The 20,393-nt window shown below is 43.0% G+C and overlaps 1 protein-coding gene and 1 long non-coding RNA gene across 3 annotated transcripts in view; one reads left to right on the top strand and one right to left on the bottom strand.

The window, feature by feature from the left end:
* Positions 1-238: 238 nt before the first annotated feature.
* Positions 239-20,180, bottom strand: LOC133377238 (uncharacterized). 2 transcript variants are annotated; one of them, XR_009760656.1, is made up of 3 exons: positions 19,756-20,180; positions 2,059-2,181; positions 239-498 (listed from the first exon to the last, which is right to left on the bottom strand). It is a non-coding gene; the product is annotated as an uncharacterized LOC133377238 (long non-coding RNA). The 2 variants fall into 2 exon arrangements; XR_009760657.1 differs by lacking the exon at positions 19,756-20,180 and adding an exon at positions 19,495-19,590.
* LOC133377237 (astacin-like metalloendopeptidase) overlaps positions 19,860-20,393 on the top strand; it is a 28,007-nt gene continuing 27,473 nt past the window's right edge. Inside the window, exon 1 of the mRNA XM_061610849.1 lies at positions 19,860-20,355. Within this exon, the coding sequence (XP_061466833.1) occupies positions 20,353-20,355 (3 nt within the window). The 5' untranslated portion in view covers positions 19,860-20,352. The remainder of the gene's footprint in view (positions 20,356-20,393) is intronic.

Raw genomic sequence — 20,393 nt, 5'->3', positions numbered from 1 at the left:
GTCCAGACAATGACAACGTATGATAGATGGCCATGATTCAGTTTCAAGAAAATGTAACAGTGCAATCTATGCATGTTTACTCAGAAGGAAGTCCCCCTTACTTCAGTGAGGCTTACTCTCAAGTAAGTGGGCATAGAGTTGCAAGTTATTTCTTTTTAAATCAGGCTGTTTTTAAAGAAAACTGAAGTTTTAAAAACACGCACACACAAATCAATTAAATATTCCGCTTTTATCCTGTATCATAGAATGAAGGCCAACATCATGATATAAAGTGTCAGTTGACTTCTGGGTCTTCTCAGAGCAGCTTGTCTACCACTTTGGAACTGTCCATGGTCCTGCAGATCCTACTTGTGATGCAGATTGTAGCCCCTTTCATTTGTTCCTCGCCACACAACCACAGTATGAAGGAGGGAGCAAGGCCATGTCTGTAAACTACACACCCAACTTCCTTGCATTTGGCTGAACATGAAGGCACCCTTTTCATGTGTTCAACCAGACCTACAGTAATGAGAGGCATGGTCAGTAGGTGCACTGACATTGCGGCATGATCAGAAGACACTATGCCGCTTCTCCCTTCCCTCAACCATGCATTCAGTTAATATGTGTTTCTATGTTTCCAAATATATATTCTGCTCCCTAGATGATCTGCTATATGGTCATGACACAAGTTCCCAGCTATTGGGTGCTGACACTCACCATCTGCCTGCTTCCTGCCAGGCCCCTTAAAGTCATACACCCATATCCTCCAGGACCTACACCCCACCAGACCAGGACACTTATTTCACAGTGTCCCTTAACATCACTATTGGGCACATCACTAGCCTTTTAAGTGAACAAAGATCACTTTGCTTTTTCATCAGTCCTTGTTGGTTTGGCTTTTTCTAGAATACTGTGTACTTGTCCTCTTCAGAAAACACACCTCCTACATATAGTTAAGCAGTTAAGAAACCTTAGGAAATGTAGCCTTGTTCTCTTCCAATACATGAGGTGGGAAGTGGATTAGTAATACAGTACTACTAGAGGGATGCAATATCCACCTAGAAAGGCATGTGTCTGGAAAGAGCCCATCAACATCACTACCTGGAGCACATATAAGGTTCCACCCATCTCCCACACACTCATCTTTTTTCCTTAACATATAAATCCGCTGGAATTTTCAAAGGCACAACTGAGGACAGAATCTTGTCCCTTGACCTAAAAGCATGCACAGAAAAGCTGAAGTTGTCATCAGTTGAGCAAACAATCTGTTCATCATTTATAAGGCCAGAACTGTAATTTGAATACAGGGAAAGGGTCCTCCTTTTCAGTCTACAGCCATGGCGTTGTCTTACTCTCTACAACACATAGTGAGTGGTATGTAGGATATTTTACTGAAAGCTAGATCTATAGACTGTTGTATATAAACTCTTTTCTTCGCTGAAGGACAATATCATGATGGCAAAAATGTTATTGTGGGTATTGTGCAAACATTATTGTGGATTTGTCAGAGCTTGGAAAAGTTACTTTTTTTGAACTACAACTCCCATCAGCCCCAGCCAGCATGGCCACTAGATTGGGCTGATGGGAGTTGTAGTTCAAAAAAGTAACTTTTCCAAGCTCTGGAGTTTGTGGATATTGTGGAAAAATCTATGGGTTTTTTCCTAATGAGTATGACAAGCTTTCAAATCATCTGAAATACAACTGCCTTCGAACAATTTCCTTACAGAAGACCAACCCACTACAAGTGCACTTCTTTTGGTGAACAGCAGAACCCATCAGAGTCACCCAAACTATTACCAGAAGAGGGCTAAAGCTTTATTTCCCCTTCTTCAAGCATTTGTACAACATAGGGTGTGGCTGGTCAGATCTTGTGAATAGGTTACCTTTTGAGATAGACAACAAAATAATTTATAAGACGCCAGTTAGCCTGATCCAATCAGGCTAACTGGCATTCACAAACCCATATATCATGGTTAACATTAACTCTTTCTCAATATGAAGATGACTTGTAGGCAATAAGCAAAACTGAGGGGAAAGATACCAATAGCTGCTCACAAATTTAGCTTATCTAACACTTACCTTTCCTTCTTGCTTTCCAGACTTGTGAATTACATTTCACAAAGCCTTATGATCAACAGCTACTGTGCAGGAGAGCACCTTCTGAACAGGCAAAGGCTAACACCACACCCCTGGATTCCTTTCCTGTATAAACAAAGGTACATAACCATCATCTGTCGATGCACCCTGAATTAACTGCTATTATCCCCTGCTTGTGTAAACAAGCCATGAAATGCACGATGTGCCAGGTCCTAACACCACTGCATACAGTGCATCAGACAAGAGTAACTGTTATTATCATGAGGACCCGCCTAGAAGAGCATTGCAAGAAGCTCAGTTTGCCTGTAATAAAGGCTTGTCATCTAAGGGCTGCTGGGAAGTCACAACCTCTCTCTCTCCTCACCAAGCTTAGATTGGCTCTGTCATTGGGCTGTCAGTCAATAGGAGGTTTCCCATCTCTCAAAAAAAGAACTCTGTTACAGTTGTAACTTGCAGAGGCCAAGGAGGGACTTTCTAGTTTCTGTCACCTGCCAGATGTACAAGGGCTACTATTCCATCCCCACCCTCTTAAAAGCAAGGGTACAACAGCTTGGGCCCATCTGGTAAGGGAAGGGTTGTAGCTCAGTGATAGAGCACTGTAGCTCAGATAGGGCTGGAAGATACCCCTGTCTGAAAACCTGGAGAGCTGCTGCCAGTTAATATTGACAATACTGAGATCAATGGACCACTGGTCTAACTCCAAGTTAGTTTCTTCACTACTTTCAGTCACTGCTGGGCACAAACTTCTGGGCATCGTCTGGCTGATGATGGGGCAACTGAAGATTATGTAAGAATTCCTAGAATTTTGATTCTTATGGGCCTTTATATGTCAGCTAATTTGAATAAAAACTGCAATGTTCTCATTGGTTAAAGCAGATTAATTTGTTTTTATGTCATATATGTTTTTGTGATTTTATTATTGCCATGTATGTATTTTACCCTATGCTGTTTACCGCCCTGAGAGCTATTTGCTAAGGGCGGTATATAAATGCAACCAAATAAATAAATAAATAAATAAATAAATAAACTCGGTATAAGGCAACTTCATATGCTGCTATGGAATACATGGCTGTTAAAAACCCACCTCTGATTTGGACAGATCCCACTCCTCTCCTTTTCCCTTGCATATAGCCCAATTCTCTGCATGTTTACTCAGAAATAAGTTCCATGGTGTGGATGTTCAATGGGGCTCAGCCCCCAGGTAAATGTGCCAAGGATTGTACTGTTTGCCTTCCAAATTGCAAACCTGGGGGCTAGGATAGTGCTATGAATTTGACTACTGACATATAGCGCCTAGCTACTGCAGGCATTCTCAAAATAATAAAAGGATCTACTTGATATACATCTGGAGCAGAGGGCTCAAGGTCTAAATCAAATATTAAAGACTTCATGAGTGACAAAGAAGAGCAGCTAATCCAATAACGGTATATGATCTCGAAAATCTAGATCTCCTTACTTGGAAAGCGCATTGCATATTGAGGCCCTTCTTAGGTAGAATGAGCTGCCCCCATTTCAGAACTCACATCAGCCATGAATTCACTGTGTCACTCTCAGCAAGCCATTGTTTCTCAGGCCCCCTCCCCATAGATAATACTGGAATACTTCACAGAGCTACTGCAAAGACTCATTAAGTTAATGGACTGAGCAGATGAATACATACACGCTAAGGGCCAAGCTACAAGGACGTATTTTTAGAAACATGGTTGCCTCTTATCTCTTTCACTGGAGAGATTGAAATGTATGTTTATTTTGTAATAAATCCAAGCTGTATTATTATTTTTAGTGATTTTAGTACCCAAGACCGTGATTGGTAGTGTTGCGATTTATTCATGCCTCGTTGGACTCGTGTCATGCTAATCATACTTTTCCTTGTTTGCTGTATAAAAGAAAACAATTTGAAAATAAAAGTCACAGAGAAAATTAAAAGCCAGGAGCAACCAACAGAGCCATTCAAGTTGAAAGAAAGACCACATTGTGGGGTGGGGTGAGGGAAAAGAAGAACTATTTCAAACTTGCTTTGCCAGCTGTTTCTCCACTCAAAAGTATCTCCATCTCTTGATAAAGAGATTTTTTTTGTTGTTATGTCCGTTCAAGTCGATCACAACTTATGGTGATCCTATGAATCAGCGACCTCCAAGAGCATCTGTCATGAACCACCCTGTTCAGATCTTGTAAGTTCAGGTCTGTGGCTTCCTTTATGGAATCAATCCATCTCTTGTTTGGCCTTCCTCTTTTTCTACTCCCTTCTGTTTTTCCCAGCATTATGGTCTTTTCTAGTGAATCATGTCTTCTCATGATGTGTCCAAAGTATGATAACCTCAGTTTCATCATTTTGGCTTCCAGTGACAGTTCTGGCTGAATTTGTTCTAACACCCAATTATTTGACTTTTTTGCATTCCATGGTATGTGCAAAGCTCTCCTCCAACACCATATTTCAAATGAGTTTATTTTTCTCTTATCTGCTGTTTTCACTGTCCAACTTTCGCATCCATACATAGAGATCAGGAATACCATGGTCTGAATGATCTTGACTTTAGTATTCAGTGTCTTTAGTCTTCACATTTGAGGACCTTTTCTAGTTCTTTCATAGGCCCTCCCCAGTCCTAGCCTTCTTCTGATTTCTTGACTATTGCCTCCATTTTGGTTAATGACTGTGCCGAGGTATTGATAATCCTTGACAAGTTCAATGTCCTCATTGTCAACTGTAAAGTTGCATAAATCTTCTGTTGTCATTACTTCAGTCTTCTTGACATTCAGCTGTAGTCCTGCTTTTGTGCTTTCCTCTTGAACTTTCATCAGCATTCGTTTCAAATCATTACTGGTTTCTGCTAGTAGTATGATATTGTCTGCATATCTTAAATTATTGATGTTTCTCCCTCCAATTTTCACACCTTCATCTTGGTCCAATCCTGCTTTCCATATGATATGTTCTGCGTATAGATTAAACAAACAGGGTGATAAAATACACCCCTGTGTCACACCCTTTCCGATTGGAAACCAATCGGTTTCTCCATATTCTGTCCTTACAATAGCCTCTTGTCCAGAGTATAGGTTGCACATCAGGACAGTCAGATGCTGTGGTACCCCCATTTCTTTTAAAGCATTCCATAGTTTTTCATGATCTACACAGTCAAAGGCTTTGCTGTAATCTATAAAGCACAGGGTGATTTTCTTCTGAAATTCCTTGCTCTGTTCCATTATCCAACGTGATAAAAGAGATTAGTATGTTCAAAAGATGTATATGTTACTATCATCAGTGTAATAATCACTATTATGTTTACTTATTAAAATTAATTTAGTCCTCTTCTGTTGTGGATATAAAAATGGAAAGGCTCTTTGTGATTAGTAATCAACTGAATTGGTAACAGATTGCTTAATTATTGGTCAGTTATTATTTGATGTATTATGTAATACATTTTTCTTTTGATAATATTTAATAAATTGTGGCTTAAAAAACCCCTCCCCTCCAGATGCTTTTCTACTTACAGAGGAAGAAGATACACGGACCCTGTTTCTTTCCCCCGCTGGATGGGAAAGTGGCTTGGGGTGGATTCTGAGCAGGCAAACAGCACCTTCTACTGCCCTGCTGGTGTCCCTCTTAATCTGGAATCACCCAAGACCTAATTTCATAGCTTTATTTGCAGAAACCTGCAGTTAGTAAGCAAACAACGCATGAGAGAGGCTGCAGAGAGGGCTTTTATAACAGAAATACTCCACTTTGGGCTACTGCCCTTCCAATAGGATCATGATGCTACCGTGTGTGCCCTGTTAACTATTTACAGTATTGCTCATTTGGAATAAGGTGTACTCTACAGAATAACAGTGATCACCAACCTTTTGTTGAGGCTGCAGTTTTCCCTAGAGCAGTATTTCCCAAACCTTTTCCCCCACAGACCACTTGAAAACAACTAAGGGCCTTGCTGGACCAGTGAATGTTTTTTTTTTCTGCCTGTTGTAGCAATTGGAATGTCCTGTGCTAGACATTTTGAATTGTATTTTTATTGCTTCTTTTATTTCTTACACTGGATTTTATTGTATTACAATTTGAATTCAATAGAATTCAAATGGCAAGTGTTCTTCACAGACACGCTTCGGACTCCCTGAAATGAAATCTGCATACCAGAGTTTGGAAACCCCTACACATGACTTACAGTTACATGATCATTCTTTTTATTAACTAAAATGTTGTTTAATACAAAAATAAACCCATCACAGCTGGTATCAAAGAAAATGATAAAGAAACTTGAAAGATACATTTTACAATGAAGTGACGGCATTATATGGCTGCATGCTGTCATGTTTATTGTTCCAAAACATAATAAATGGTGGTAGCCTGAGAGAGGGCCTTCTCTGTGGCGGCCTCGAAGTTGTGGAACTCTCTCTCCACTGATGTGTGTCTGGCAACCTTGCTGCACAGCTTTAGGCAAATGCTGAGGATGTACTTCTTTACCCTGGCCTTTGACACCTGAGGTGTATATTTTTAGGACACTCCCCCGCCCTCCCATTTTTGTGATTCTGGTTGTTTTTCATTTTTTTAACACTGTGTTTTAAGGCTGAGAAGACATGATGCACTAGAAAAGACAATAATGCTGGAAAAAACAGAAGGGAGTAGAAAAAGAGGAAGGCCAAACAAGAGATGGATTGATTCCATAAAGGAAGCCACAGACCTGAACTTACAAGATCTGAACAGGGCGGTTCATGACAGATGCTCTTGGGGGTCGCTGATTCATAGTGTCGCCATAAGTCCTAGTTGACTTGAAGGCACATAACAACAACAAAATCTGCCCTGGGACCTCTGGGTGAATGGCAAGCAATAAATGTTGATAATTTATTTATTATTTTATTTATTATTGTATTTATTATTTGATTTATATCCCGCCCTTCCTCCCAGGAGGAGTTATAATAATAACAGCCATCATTCCAGCAGATGGAAAGAATCTGGACAATAATAATAATGTTGTGTGCCACTCCAATCTCCAAGCGGTGAGATTTCCAGGGGGTCCCTGCGCTCACCCAGGGCTTGGTTTCCTTGGGAAGGTCAGTGAAGACTGTGGTGTCTTTATGAAATATAGTTTGTTTATTTACACACATTCCAACCTGAGCTTAGGATGGAGGGGTTCAAGGCATCAGCAGTCCAATATCCAGCTTTTCCATCAGAGTTACAGGAGGCACCCCAAAGCTTTGGTGCAGAGAGCCAGTCTCTGCCTGCCTCCAGTTCCCAGCCTTTCTCAGACACAACTAAAAACACAACCCTCTCCTTGGCCCCAGGAGGGGGAGAGACGCTCTCCTGAAGAGTTTCAATGACAAAAGGATCTCCCTGGCCCATTCACCAGTTGATGGGCACCTGATAGACCCATTAACCCATCCGGCCACTCTATTAGATTAACAAAAGAGACTCATCTGACCAGCAGAGCGTTTCTCACCCTCAGGCGCAAGTCTCCAAATCAGAGGCTGGAAGGGGACTCATTGGAATTATCCCTCTCAACCCCCCCCCCCAAACTCACAACAATAATGATCAGATTAACATACTTCAGGAGGGCTGGTAATGAACAAGCAAACACATTTGGAACAATTAAAAAAAAGAAACAGGCAATAGTAAGTGGAAAAGACACACCGAGTCAAAAGACTGCATCTTCAAAAACTGAGGGAAGCCACAGAGCACTGAACACCTTTTCTCTCTTGGCCACAGATGTGGCTGAGATAAAGCAAAGCTTCTAGCAACACAGTTTCCCTATAAGCCACAGCCTGTAATAATGTTCCAACAGAGGGATTAGTATAGGAAGCAGTGGCCTTTGTCTGGCAAGTTGCCAGCGGCTCCATTATCAAGTGAGTAGTGCCCCCATGTGGCTCTGTAGAGATGTTGAAAGAGCCTACTTTAAAACTGGTGTCCGAAGAGAGAGTTTGTGCCTTGCTTTTCAGCAGGTTTTGTTCGTAGATCTAATCTGTTGCAATATCCTGCCATTGGAGCTGACCTCATTTCAGCCCCCTCGCTCTCCTTGATGAGGTTTTCTTTCTCCATTCTCCACGATGTGTTAAGAATCAGCGGGTGCTGTGTGTTAAGACAGCAGGTAATAGAGTCATTTGTCACCATGAGCTAACGGACAGCATATAGGGGTCACCTATCACAATATGATTCAAGGAAGATTAAAAACAAAGAAATCAAGGCCACATAGTGTGCCAGAATATTAACTCACAGAAGAGAATATATATGACGATGGGGAAAATAAGGGCTGGGGTGGGAGGGGGAAGAAATTCATTCCTAGTTTCTAGATACCAATCTTGCATTTGTTCCTCAAGAAAATTTCTTCCTTGTGTGATTCACTTGCCCTGCTGAGAACACACTTAGAAAAGCTGAAGCATATCAGAAGACAACGTTCCAAAACCCCTTGGCCTCAGACAAACTTCCCCCGGAATTGTGTTAGTTTGGAATGGTTTTCAAGTTATTTGCTATTGATGATGAGCTCATTAAACTAACGGTTCTCATGTGCATAGGGAAAGGTGTTGTACGACCAGGCAAGTCTATTCTGATGAGTGATGACACCATAAAGACACAAAGGAAAAACTAAATGGAGTTCAAGGCCTCCGTGTTCAGAGGAGCAGATTGCAATATTATTACTTTGAAACAGAAAGATAACCCCTATAGGGCAAAGCCTTTCATTTTACTGCATATTATGTGTCATACACATCCAGTTCTTCTCACTCTAGGAGTAGAATGCACGTGTCTTGCAGTCTGAAAACCCAAAGTCCCTATGATGCAATTTCACAAAATATTGGAACAAACTAGAAGAATGGGGTCTCTGGAGAGAGCCTGCAGTCTCTTGTGCTCTCATTAAAGGAAGATGAGCAGACACAGCTTCCAATTCATAGATCCCAGGAAACAAGAGCACAGCATGGCTGGAACAACATGATTTACTGTATTTTATTATTTATGGGGTGTTTTTTTAAAAAAAAGCTTTCGATTTTACAGGAAAAGGGCTATTAAGGGGAGCAAGCTGTAATAAAAAGAGAAGATACGAAAGAGAAGGCATAATGGCATTTTCTATGAAAATAACTTCAGATATCTATTCTCATTGTTGGCCACTTTGTTTTAACGGCTTTGGTGTCATAGCCTGTTATCGCTATCGTAAGTCATATTGTTATTTGCTGAAAGAAAATATGGCATATCAACTAGATAAGCCCCCTGCTGTTCTTCTCCAAGAATAGGTGCAGTCACTGGTCCTGTTTTATCCTGGCACTGATAACACACACACACACACACACAACTATTTTGTTTGTTTGTTTATTAGATTTATATCCTGCCCTTCCTCCCAGTAGGAGCCCAGGGCAGCAAACAAAAGCACTAAAAACACTTTAAAACATCATAAAACCAGACTTTAAAATACATTAAAATGAAACATCTTTTAAAAGCTTTAAAAGCATCTTTAAAAAAAAAAAGCTTTAAAAACATCTTTAAAAAAAAAAAGCTTTAAAAACATATTAAAAAGCAATTCCAACACAGACGCAGACTGGGATAAGGTCTATACTTTAAAGGCTTATTGAAAGAGGAAGGTCTTCAGCAGGCACTGAAAAGATAACAGAGATGGTTCCTGTCTAATATTTAAGGAGAGGGAATTCCAAAGGGTAGGTGCCACTACACTAAAGGTCCATTTCCTATATTGTGCAGAACGGACCTCCTGATATCTGCAGGAGGCCCTCACCTGCAGAGTGCAGTGATCAACTGGGTATATAAGGGATAAGACGGTCTTTCAGGTATCCTGGTTCCAAGTTGTATAGGGCTTTGTACATCAAAACTAGAACCTTGAACTTAGTCTGGTAGCTAATAGGTAGCTACAATTCTTTCATCAGCGAGGTGACATGTTGGTGATACCCTGCCCAAGTGAGCAGTCTCGCCGCCGCATTTTGCACCAGCTGCAGTTACCAGACCAACCTCAAGGGCATCCCCACATAGAGCACATTACAGTAATCCAGCCTGGAGGTTACCAGTGTATGGACAACAGTGGTCAGGTTATCCCGGTCAAGAAATGGCCAGACCTGTCTTACCAGCCGCAGCTTGTAAAAGGCACTCCTAGCCACTGAGATCACCTGGGCCTCTAGCGACAAAGATGGATCCAAGAGCACCCCCAGACTATGGACCTGCTCTTTCAGAGGGAGTACAACCCCATCCAAAACAAGCAACTGACCAATTATCCAAACTTGGGAACCACCAACCCACAATGCCTCCGCCTTGCTAGGATTCAGACTCAGTTTATTGGCCTTCACCAGCCCACCACTGAGTTCAGGCAGTGGTCCAGAGTTTGCACAGCCTCTCCTGTTTCAGATGTTACAGAGAAATAGAGCCGAGTATCATCAGCGTAGAGAGCCAGTGTGGCGTAGTGGTTAAAGTGTTGGACTACGACCTGGGAGACCATGGTTCGAATCCCCACACAGCCATGAAACTCACTGGGTGACCTTGGGCCAGTCACTGCCTCTCAGCCTCATGAAAACCAAGATGGTACCCTGCGGCACCTCACAGCACAACTGCTACAGGGCTGAAAGACAATCACCCAATGCTATTCTCTGAAAATGACCCTGGAGATAGGATTGGAACCACTGTAAAACAGTGCCTCTGATATCCATCTCACCATGTCGGTCCAGAAAGATACTATGGTCAATGGTATCAATAGCTGCTGAGAGATCAAGTAAGAATAGCAGGGCCGCACTCCCCGTCTGTCCCCCGATAGAGGTCATCCATCAGGGTGACCAAGGATGATTCAGTCCCATGACCAGGCCTGAACCCAGATTGGAATGGGTCAAAATAATCTGCTTCATCCAAGAATACTTGTGTCCCTCTGGCTTTCTTGCATTTATCCATACTGGTGAGCATGGGTCAGTTGTAGACAGTCAAGCCAAAGATGTATTGCTGTAGGCAATGTTAATTCTAGCACAGCCTTTCTCATCATTCCTGACCATTGGCCATGCTGACTGGGGCTGATGGGAGTTGTTGTCCAGCAACCTCTGGGGACCCAAAGGTTGGCAAAGGGTAGTCTCCAGGCTAGCACTAGCCTCCTGCTGGAGAAAAAGAAACAGTGGAAAAGCTGACAACACTGTCAAAATAAAACTCAGCTTTCTAATGTTAAAGTTTTCAATTACTTTGGTGAGTGAAAGAGAGGGAGGAAATGAGGTGTTCAGCTTGCACTGCTGTAGGGTGTATAGAAGGAGACATTGTAGAAGCATCTCTGTGGGACAACTCTTGGATGAGACTAGATGACAGAGCTACCGTCATGTACATTTACTTGGGAACGAATTCCATGGAACTCAGTAAATATGTAAATATTATAGGTAACCAGATTGGACCATCAAAAAAATTCTAAAAGCCCCAGAAATGAACCAACCAAACATTTAACAAAGTTTTGAGTAAGGTTTTATTATTTATTTATTATTTGATTTATATCCTGCCCTTCCTCCCAGCAGGAGCCCAGGGTGGCTTTTGAGTATTGAGTAAGCCTTTGAGTATTCACAGTACCTTTTTGGTAAAAAAAAAAATGAGGTGAGGGTACAGTGTCATGGGTGCCAGCACAAAATTGCTGCTCTGGGCAGCAAAAAAGAAAAGAAAAAAAAAGAGTATTTGTCCTGCCCAGAGTGCGACATGAGACGGAGGCGAGACTGCAATTAATTCTTGTTTTATTAAGAGTAACGGTTACATCAAAAGCAGTGTGCTTCATAGACTTAATTTATTTATTTTTATTTATTTATTTCGATTTCTATACTGCCCACAGCCAAAAGGCTCTCAGGGCGGTGCACAACATAGAGTAAAATACAATAAAATTACAAAGGTCAGTAAAAAGCATACATATTAAACAGTAAAACAGCCTGGCACAAATTGAAAGCTAAAAAATAAATTAAGTTAAAATGCCTGGGAGAATAAAAAGGTTTTAACCTGGAGCCGAAAAGATAAAAGTGTAGGTGCCAGGCGTACCTCATCGGGGAGACTGTTCCATAATTCGGGGGCCACTACTGAAAAGGCCCCGGATCTTGTTACAACCCTCCGAGCCTCTCTGTGGGTCGTGACTCGGAGGAGGGCCTTTGATGTTGAACGTAGTGAGCGAGTAGGTTCATATCGGGAGAGGCATTCCGCTAGGTATTTATTTATTTATTTATTTATTTATTTAGTTTAATTTATATACCGCCCTAAGCCCGAAGGCTCTCTGGGCGGTGTACAAAAAGATAAAAACAAGCACAATATATAAATACAATAAATACAATAAATAATAATAATAATAATAAAAAATAACGAACCAAACAACATCCAAAATACGGAAATGCTGTTTAAAATACACTTTAAAATGCCTGGGAGTACAAAAAGGTTTTCACCTGGCGCCGAAAAGATAGTAGCGTCGGCGCCAGGCGCACCTCATCAGGGAGACTGTTCCACAGTTCGGGGGCCACTACTGAAAAGGCCCTGGTTCTAGTCATCACCCTCTGAGCCTCTCGATGGGATGGTACTCGGAGAAGGGCCTTAGATGTTGAGCGTAGTGTACGGGTAGGTTCATATTGGGAGAGGCGTCCCACCAGGTATTGCGGTCCCATGCCGTGTAGGGCTTTATAGGTCAAAACCAGCACTTTGAATCTAGCCTGGAAACAAATAGGAAGCCAGTGCAAACGAGCCAGGACAGGTGTTATATGTGCGGACCGCCTGGTCCTCGTCAACAGTCTAGCAGCTGCGTTTTGCACTAGCTGTAGTTTCCGAACTGTCTTCAAAGGCAGCCCCACGTAGAGCGCATTGCAGTAATCCAATCTAGAGGTTACCAGAGCACGCACGACTGAAGTGAGGTCATCGCTTTCCAGATAGGGGCGTAGCTGGGCTACCAAACGAAGGTGGTAGAACGCATTCCGTGCCACCGAGGCCACCTGAGCCTCGAGAGACAGGAATGGATCGAAAAGAACCCCCAAGCTACGAACCTGTTCCTTCAGGGGGAGTGTAACCCCATCCAGAACAGGTTGAACATCCACCATCTGGGCGGAGAAGGCACTCACCAACAGCGTCTCAGTCTTGTCAGGATTGAGCCTCAGTTTATTAGCTCTCATCCAGTCCATTATCGCGGCCAGGCAACGGTTCAGCACATTAACAGCCTCACCTGATGAAGATGAAAAGGAGAAATAGAGTTGCGTGTCATCAGCATACTGGTGACAACACACTCCAAAACTCCTGATGACCGCACCCAGCGGCTTCACGTAGATGTTAAAAAGCATAGGGGACAGAACCGATCCCTGCGGGACTCCACAATGGAGAGTCCAGGGTATCAAACAATGCTCCCCAAGCCCTACCTTCTGGAGGCGTCCACCAAGTAGGAGCGGAGCCACTGCCAAGCAGTACCTCCAACTCCCAACTCCGTGAGTCTCCCCAGAAGGATACCATGGTCGATGGTATCAAAAGCAGCTGAGAGATCAAGGAGAATCAACAGAGTTACACTCCCCCTGTCCCTCTCCCGACATAGGTCATCATACAGGGCGACCAAGTCTGTTTTGGTTCCAAAACCGGGCCTAAAACCGGATTGAAATGGATCTAGAAAATCGGCTTCATCCAAGAGCACCTGCAGCTGGCTGGCCACCACACGTTCTAAGACCTTGCCCAGGAATGGAACATTCGCTACCGGTCTATAGTTGTTCAAATTATCTGGATCCAGGGAAGGTTTCTTCAAGAGTGGTCTCACTACCGCCTCTTTCAAACAACTAGGGACCACTCCCTCTCTCAAGGAGGCATTTATCACTTCCCTGGCCCAGCCGGCTGTTCCAGTCCTGCCAGCTTTCACTAGCCAAGAGGGGCAAGGATCCAGTACAGAAGTGGTTGCACGCACCAGTCCAAGCACCTTGTCAACGTCCTCGAGCTGTACCAACTGAAACTCATCCAATAAATGAGGACAAGACCGTGCTCCGGATACCTCATTAGGTTCAACTGCCATAATATTGGAGTCTAAGTCCCAGCGGATGCATGAGATTTTGTCTTGGAAGTGCCCAGCGAACTCGTTACAGCGGGTTTCCGAAGATTCTATAATATCCTGAGGACTAGAGTGTAAAAGCCCTCGGACAATTTTAAAAAGCTCCGCTGGACGGTTGAGGGATGATTTAATGGTGGCAGCGAAGTGTCGCTTTTTCGCTGCCCTCACCACTTCTGTATACAACTTAGTGTAGGCAGTTACCAAGGCATAATTGCATCTGTCAGGAGTACACCTCCATCTGCACTCGAGCCTTCTCCTCTCTTGCTTCATCGCTCTCAGTTCCGGAGTATACCATGGGGCTGCATGAGCTCTGCATGGGATAGGGCACGCAGGAGCGATCGTGTCCACAGCCCAGGTCATTTCCGCATTCCACAGTGTGACCAAGGCTTCGACAGGACCGCCTGTCTTATCAGCCGGAAAATCCCCCAGAGCCCTTTGAAAACCCTGAGGATCCATTAGTCTCCAAGGTCGGACCAACTTAATAGGTCCCCCACCTTTGCGGAGGGAAAGGGTGGCTGTAAGCCTAAACTTCAGCAAGCGGTGATCTGTCCATGACAATGGGGTCGATGAAACACTTGTAGAGTGCAGCACCAATTTACCAGTATAACCAGTAGAGTCCAGTAGCGTTTTAACTTGCTTATCAGTGCCAGTCGCCGACCAAAATAATAGACCATCAGCCACGTCTTTAAGAAAACAAAACTTTACTGGTTTCACACCGTGCTCCGTCTCTTGCTCACCAACCAACTCTATAATGCTTTCCTATTACCCCCACACCTCTGCGTGCTCTTTGAAGCCTTTTTATTGCTGCTTCACTTATCAGTTACAGCTGCAGCCTGACCTTGGGCGTTTCTGCCAAGTGCTGTCAATTACCGGCTTCACTGTGTCTTTAACTCCTAACAGTCTTGTCTGGAACTGGCTGTGATGCCCACCTAAGCCTGACAAAACTCCCCACCTCCAGATCACCATCTCCGTGTCCAGTGGCAAAGATCAAATCAAGAGTATGTCCCGACACATGTGTTGGGCCAGTAGCAAATTGAGACAGCCCCATGGTTGCCATGGAGGCCATGAAGTCCTGAGCCGCCCCAGATAAAGCAGCCTCGGCATGGATGTTGAAGTCCCCCAGTACCAATAGTCTGGGGGGCTTCAACAAAACCTCCGAGACTACCTCTGTCAGCTCAGTTAGGGAAGCTGTTGGGCAGCAGGGTGGTCGGTACACCAACAAGATTCCCAGTCTGTCTCCTTGACCCAGCACAAGGTGGAGGCACTCCAAGCCAGTCGTTACCTGGACAGGGTGCTTGATGAGCGAGAGAGAACTCCTATAGGCCACAGCCACTCCACCTCCCCTATGTAACTTCATATCCAAAAGTAACCCCAAAGCTGATAATAGTAGCTAGCGATCTCTTCTCCCCCGCCTCAAAATAGTCATCCCCTGATGACAACCCAAGTCTCTCTCCCCTCACAGTCCTTCTGGAAGCAGCTCCCTTATGAAGGCTTTCAGGTCTGAATAAATGTAAATGTACTGCCTTCAAGTCGATTCTGACTTATGGCGACCCTATGAACAGGGTTTTCATGAGGCTGAGAGGCAATGACTGGCCCAAGGTCACCCAGTGAGCTTCATGGCTATGTGGGGATTCAAACCCTGTTCTCCCAGGTCATAGTCCAACACCTTAACCACTACACCACACTGGCTCTGAAGGCAGGTGGAAATAGCCACCCCTGATGAAAACCCCAGAGAGTGTCTCTCCCCTCACTAAGCCTAGTATAGGTATAGGAAGAGTGTCTTGCACTGTGTGAATGTTAGTTTCGACCCTTAAGTGTGTGATTACTGCCTTACCATTGTGTATTGATGCCCATCTAAGTAAGATCTGTGCTTTCAGATGGAGAACTGTAAGACCTAACTAAATACACATTTGCATCTTAGCCTAAAATCAACATGATACTCCACTGAGATGACTCAAAATCATTCATTATCCAGTTAGTGGCTGACTTTTTTTTACACTCACAGGAGTTTACAAATCTCTTGTTTTGTTCTTAATTTGGCAAAACCAGGTCTTTTAATGAGAGCTTTGTTGCTGGGTTTTAGCCCAGAGGGAGTTGAATACTAGAGTTAGAACTCTTCACATACCAAACAAACAAATATAGAATGCAGTGGAAAACAATGAACCTGACATTTAATTAAAAGGGTATTTCGGTGACACATAAACATGCCAAACACTTTAGAAGCGATAACTACTACTGTTTCATATCCCTCAAATAAAATACAACTAAAACTGGGGCTCCAATATCAATCAATTAAAATTAAAATAGCCCCAATTACTCATATATTATCCCTGCACCAGTGTCTCCGCCCCTTGCGGAAGGGTAGTGATCTTCAGCTTGGACAAGTCCCTTTCTGGGAAACAGACAAGAAGAGCAAAAAAGTCTGCACTTCAGCCAGCCACCACTATTCAGTGAAAAGCAATCTATGCCATGCTTATCCCCCTCTTTTCCTCTGTCCGTGCCCAACTTCAACTGCTGTTTTCAGATAATGTGCCTCAAGAAGCAATTCTGGTACTGTACAGTACATATTCCTGGAGGAAGGACGGGACGGGATATAAATCTAATAATAAAATAAAATAAATATACACACTGCTGCTTGGAAATGCTCCTCCTTCTACAACATCAAGAAGTCAGGGCAGAAGGTTCTGTCTGTATCAACTTGGATGCTTTATTTTTTATGATTATTATTCAAACTATTTCCTTGTATGGATGCAAGCCACTCCATTAAAACCAGTGTCAGTTTCTCCACTGAGGCAGATCTCATCTTACTTATGTATCTAGAATTACACTTATAATTTTAGTTATATCTTACAAATGTCACTTTAGCTTCTGCTTAGTCTGATCTTTGGCTGCAGGTATCAGACTACATTGACCTGGTTTGCACATAATGCTAATCCATGGCATAAAGCACACTCCTCACTCCACATGGTCAGGAGAAAGACTTCTGACGAGTTTAATTTTGCTTTTAAAGAATTTTGTCTTAGGGTTACCTAAATATAAGGAATCCTGATTTAAAACAAAACCAACTGTCAGTTTTTAAACAAACCAACTTCAGTCCATGTGTTATGTTTTAAACCAAGATCCACTTCAAACATCCAGGATGCTTCAATTCTTTAAAAGCGAAACTCAACTCAACAGGAATCCTCTTCCCAGCTGAACAGGGAGCAGAAGAGCTCCACGCTGCACTCAGGCTTGCCCCCTTAGCTTGTCCATGTAGCACTAAATGATGGTTTAGTGCAAGGATGAGGAACCTGAACCTCCTGATGTTATTGGACTCCAGTTCCCATCAGCCACCATCGCCAATGCTCAGGGATGATGGGAGTTGGAGTCCAACAACCTCTGGAGTGCCACAGGTTCCCCATCCCTGGTTTAGCACATTGTGTGGTTGTGCCAACGTACGGACTGAAATGTCAAGTGTGCTCAGTCAAAAAACAAAAACATGTCATTTTTCACCATGCATGCAATCAAAACTCTATCCTGTGCCAATCAACAAGCAGAAATGACATGATATAGCCTTACTTGCCCCAGTGAATCTCATAAAGCCCAGCATCTCTTGAACTCTTTCCTCTTACTTAACAGGGCTAAAAAAAACCTCCAACTCAGAGGCATTATGCCTTCATTTTCAATACTTGCATGTGCCTCACTTGTTCCAAAGAAAATGATGCCTAAAATAACAGAAACAATAGAGCTTATGGATATGCAGTGTGAAAAACAAGTACAGAACATAGAATAATTCAAATTAAAGTTTATATTAAATAAATAGAATTACATGCAAGTAAACTCAGTGGAAGTTCTGGACAGGAGCTGGGTTTGTGGTCTGAATATTGATGTGTTGGTTTTTAAGCAAATTTCTAGAGCTCTTGGCTATGATGACTGAAAGTAAGCATCTGGAGAATAACCATCAGATATGTAGGCAACATGCATATGATTCATCAATTACAGGTTTAAACATGCCAGGATATTTCCTCTAACAGGAATATAAGTGTTTGCTTTTAAAACTGTTGACTTGACTTATGAGCCTATCATGGGAACACTTTTGCATGAAATAGCAAAGTATGCAAAGGCGAGGCAGTAATCGCACACTGAAGGGTCAAAACTGAGATCCACACAGTTCACTTTTTAGCCAAAGTTGAAACAGTGAATCCATTATGACAGAGAATGGATTAAAAGGTCATTTTGTCTTCCTATGGCCCAGATGCGGGGTGTGGAGCAAGAAATGCTCATATTGTTATGGGCTGTAATTAGCTGTCATAAAGAGGCAATGAGAACAAGTCAAATCACTCTGGGAGAAAGGAAAGTTATAAAAAGTAGAAAGTAAGCTGTTGTGGAAAGTGGCCGTTATCAGAAAGACAGTAGGAAAGAACTGTGCAGAGTAAAGAACAGAAACAGGTGAGCACTAAAGTACAAGCAGGTCAGGGAGAGGGGAAAATCCTCAAGGTGCCAAACCAAACCATAATGCAGGGCTGGAAAAGTAATGGAGATGATGTATTGTAGCCCATTACATTGGCCCATTTTCAGGGATATGTTTCCAGCAAGCTGGTGTTTCGGACTGTAGAAAAAGTGCATAGTGTAAATGATAAGATCTTGTTAAAAGATAAGATCTTATTAAGATAAGATGTTATTAAACTGTTTTGGACACTCCAGCTGAGGAGTTTATCCCCCACTGGCCTGAATGAAGACCCAGGAGTAGCACCTTTGTTATAGTAAGCTTCTGTATATAATTCTTTGAAGCAGCCACTACTAACAAAATAAGAGCACAAAGTTCTTCTGCTTTTGTTTTGCTAGTTGCCGCCTTTTCAGTATTTTTTTAGTTTACTTACGAGTATATTTCCAGTTCTGTCTGTAACTGGAATTAGTACAGTGTGCTTTAAGAACCAAGAAAATGAAATACCTTTAATGATTTGCTATAGCTATATGTGTGAATCTGTCTTTTTATTGCATCATTCTCAGGAGTAAGATGCTCCTTTGAATTTTACTTTTCATTTTTACAGGGAATTAGTCTTAAGGCTCTTTAAGGTAAATGAGTTTTGCTTTTAATAATGTTATTTTTTGGTTGTTCTCTTCCTGTTGTTTTATGAGTTACTTTGAACCCAGTTCATTCTTTTGATGTTGGATTCATTCATGTTTGCAGATTGCCCTTGATAAAGGGTTGTGTGTTAACCTGAAGCTTAGTAAAGGCAATGAAGAAAGAAAACTGCAGCCCTTTGCAAACTCCTTGAAACAAGGTCCTAAGCTTTATTACTGAAGACCCCATGATTTCTTCACAAAGATCACTTTCTCAGCCTAGATCTTTTTCATTCTTGGTCACTCACATCACCACCTCCTGCCTGCCTGGTTCATGTTGTTATTAATTAACTAAGCACAACAGAATTCCAGTTGCCTGTCCATACTAACACCAACTTACAGTTCACTTGGCACAGGGAAAAGCAGACCAAACAGTTAAATCTATGCCACAGCAATTCAAAAAGGAACCTGGAAACCGCCCAGAGCAACAATCCTCTGTGTGTTCGTTTCAATAATAAAACCATATGGGGCTGGCGGAATTTATATGGTTGCTTTCAGTGCCCGAGATTTATTCTTGATAGGAAGGGAGTCCCATGAGCTTGGGGGCGTGTCTGTACCACATCAGAGCATCCTTTCAAAGGAGAACAAACACACAACTTACATTCTCTTGGGTTTGATTTTTTTAAAACACACAGCAGCAGCAGCAGCCAGCAGCAGCCCTTCCTGGCTCCAGCTGACAGGGGAAAGGAAGCTCCATGCTCTTCAGTCCCAAGAAGGAAAAGGCACAAGCCGGCGCTCCCTGGCTCTCCTCGTGGCTCAAGAGGACAGGCAGCTTACTCAAGAGGAGCAGCGCCACAAGGTCGCAACAGCAGCCGGAGCCCTTCCCCGCTGCTGAGTCCAGCTCCTCCTCCAGCTCTGGATGTAAACACTGAGTAGGCGAAGGAGGAGACTGGGCCAAGCCGGAAGAGGAACGAGCCGGCGGGTCAGCCAGGGGTGCTTCTGGTGGTCACCATCTTCGAAGGGGGAGAGGGGGAGAACTGGAGAGATCAACAGGTGCACGTTTTTCACCCGCGCCGTACCTGGGAATGCTGGTGCTCTTGCCAAATTTTTGATCCATAGGAACCTACTTTATATCCACTTTTGGACGCTGACTAGGAGCGGCTCCCTTTCAGGCAGCTTAACCTGAAACTGCCGCCAGGGATTGAACATCGGATCTTTTGTATGCAAGGCGTATGCGCTACCACCAACTCAAACCCATATGGTAATGCCCAGTAGTTCAGAATTCAACTCATAGAAAAG

This window comes from Rhineura floridana, chromosome 2, assembly GCF_030035675.1.
Source record: "Rhineura floridana isolate rRhiFlo1 chromosome 2, rRhiFlo1.hap2, whole genome shotgun sequence".
Taxonomy (NCBI): domain Eukaryota; kingdom Metazoa; phylum Chordata; class Lepidosauria; order Squamata; family Rhineuridae; genus Rhineura; species Rhineura floridana.
This window is presented reverse-complemented; position numbering and strand designations above follow the sequence as displayed.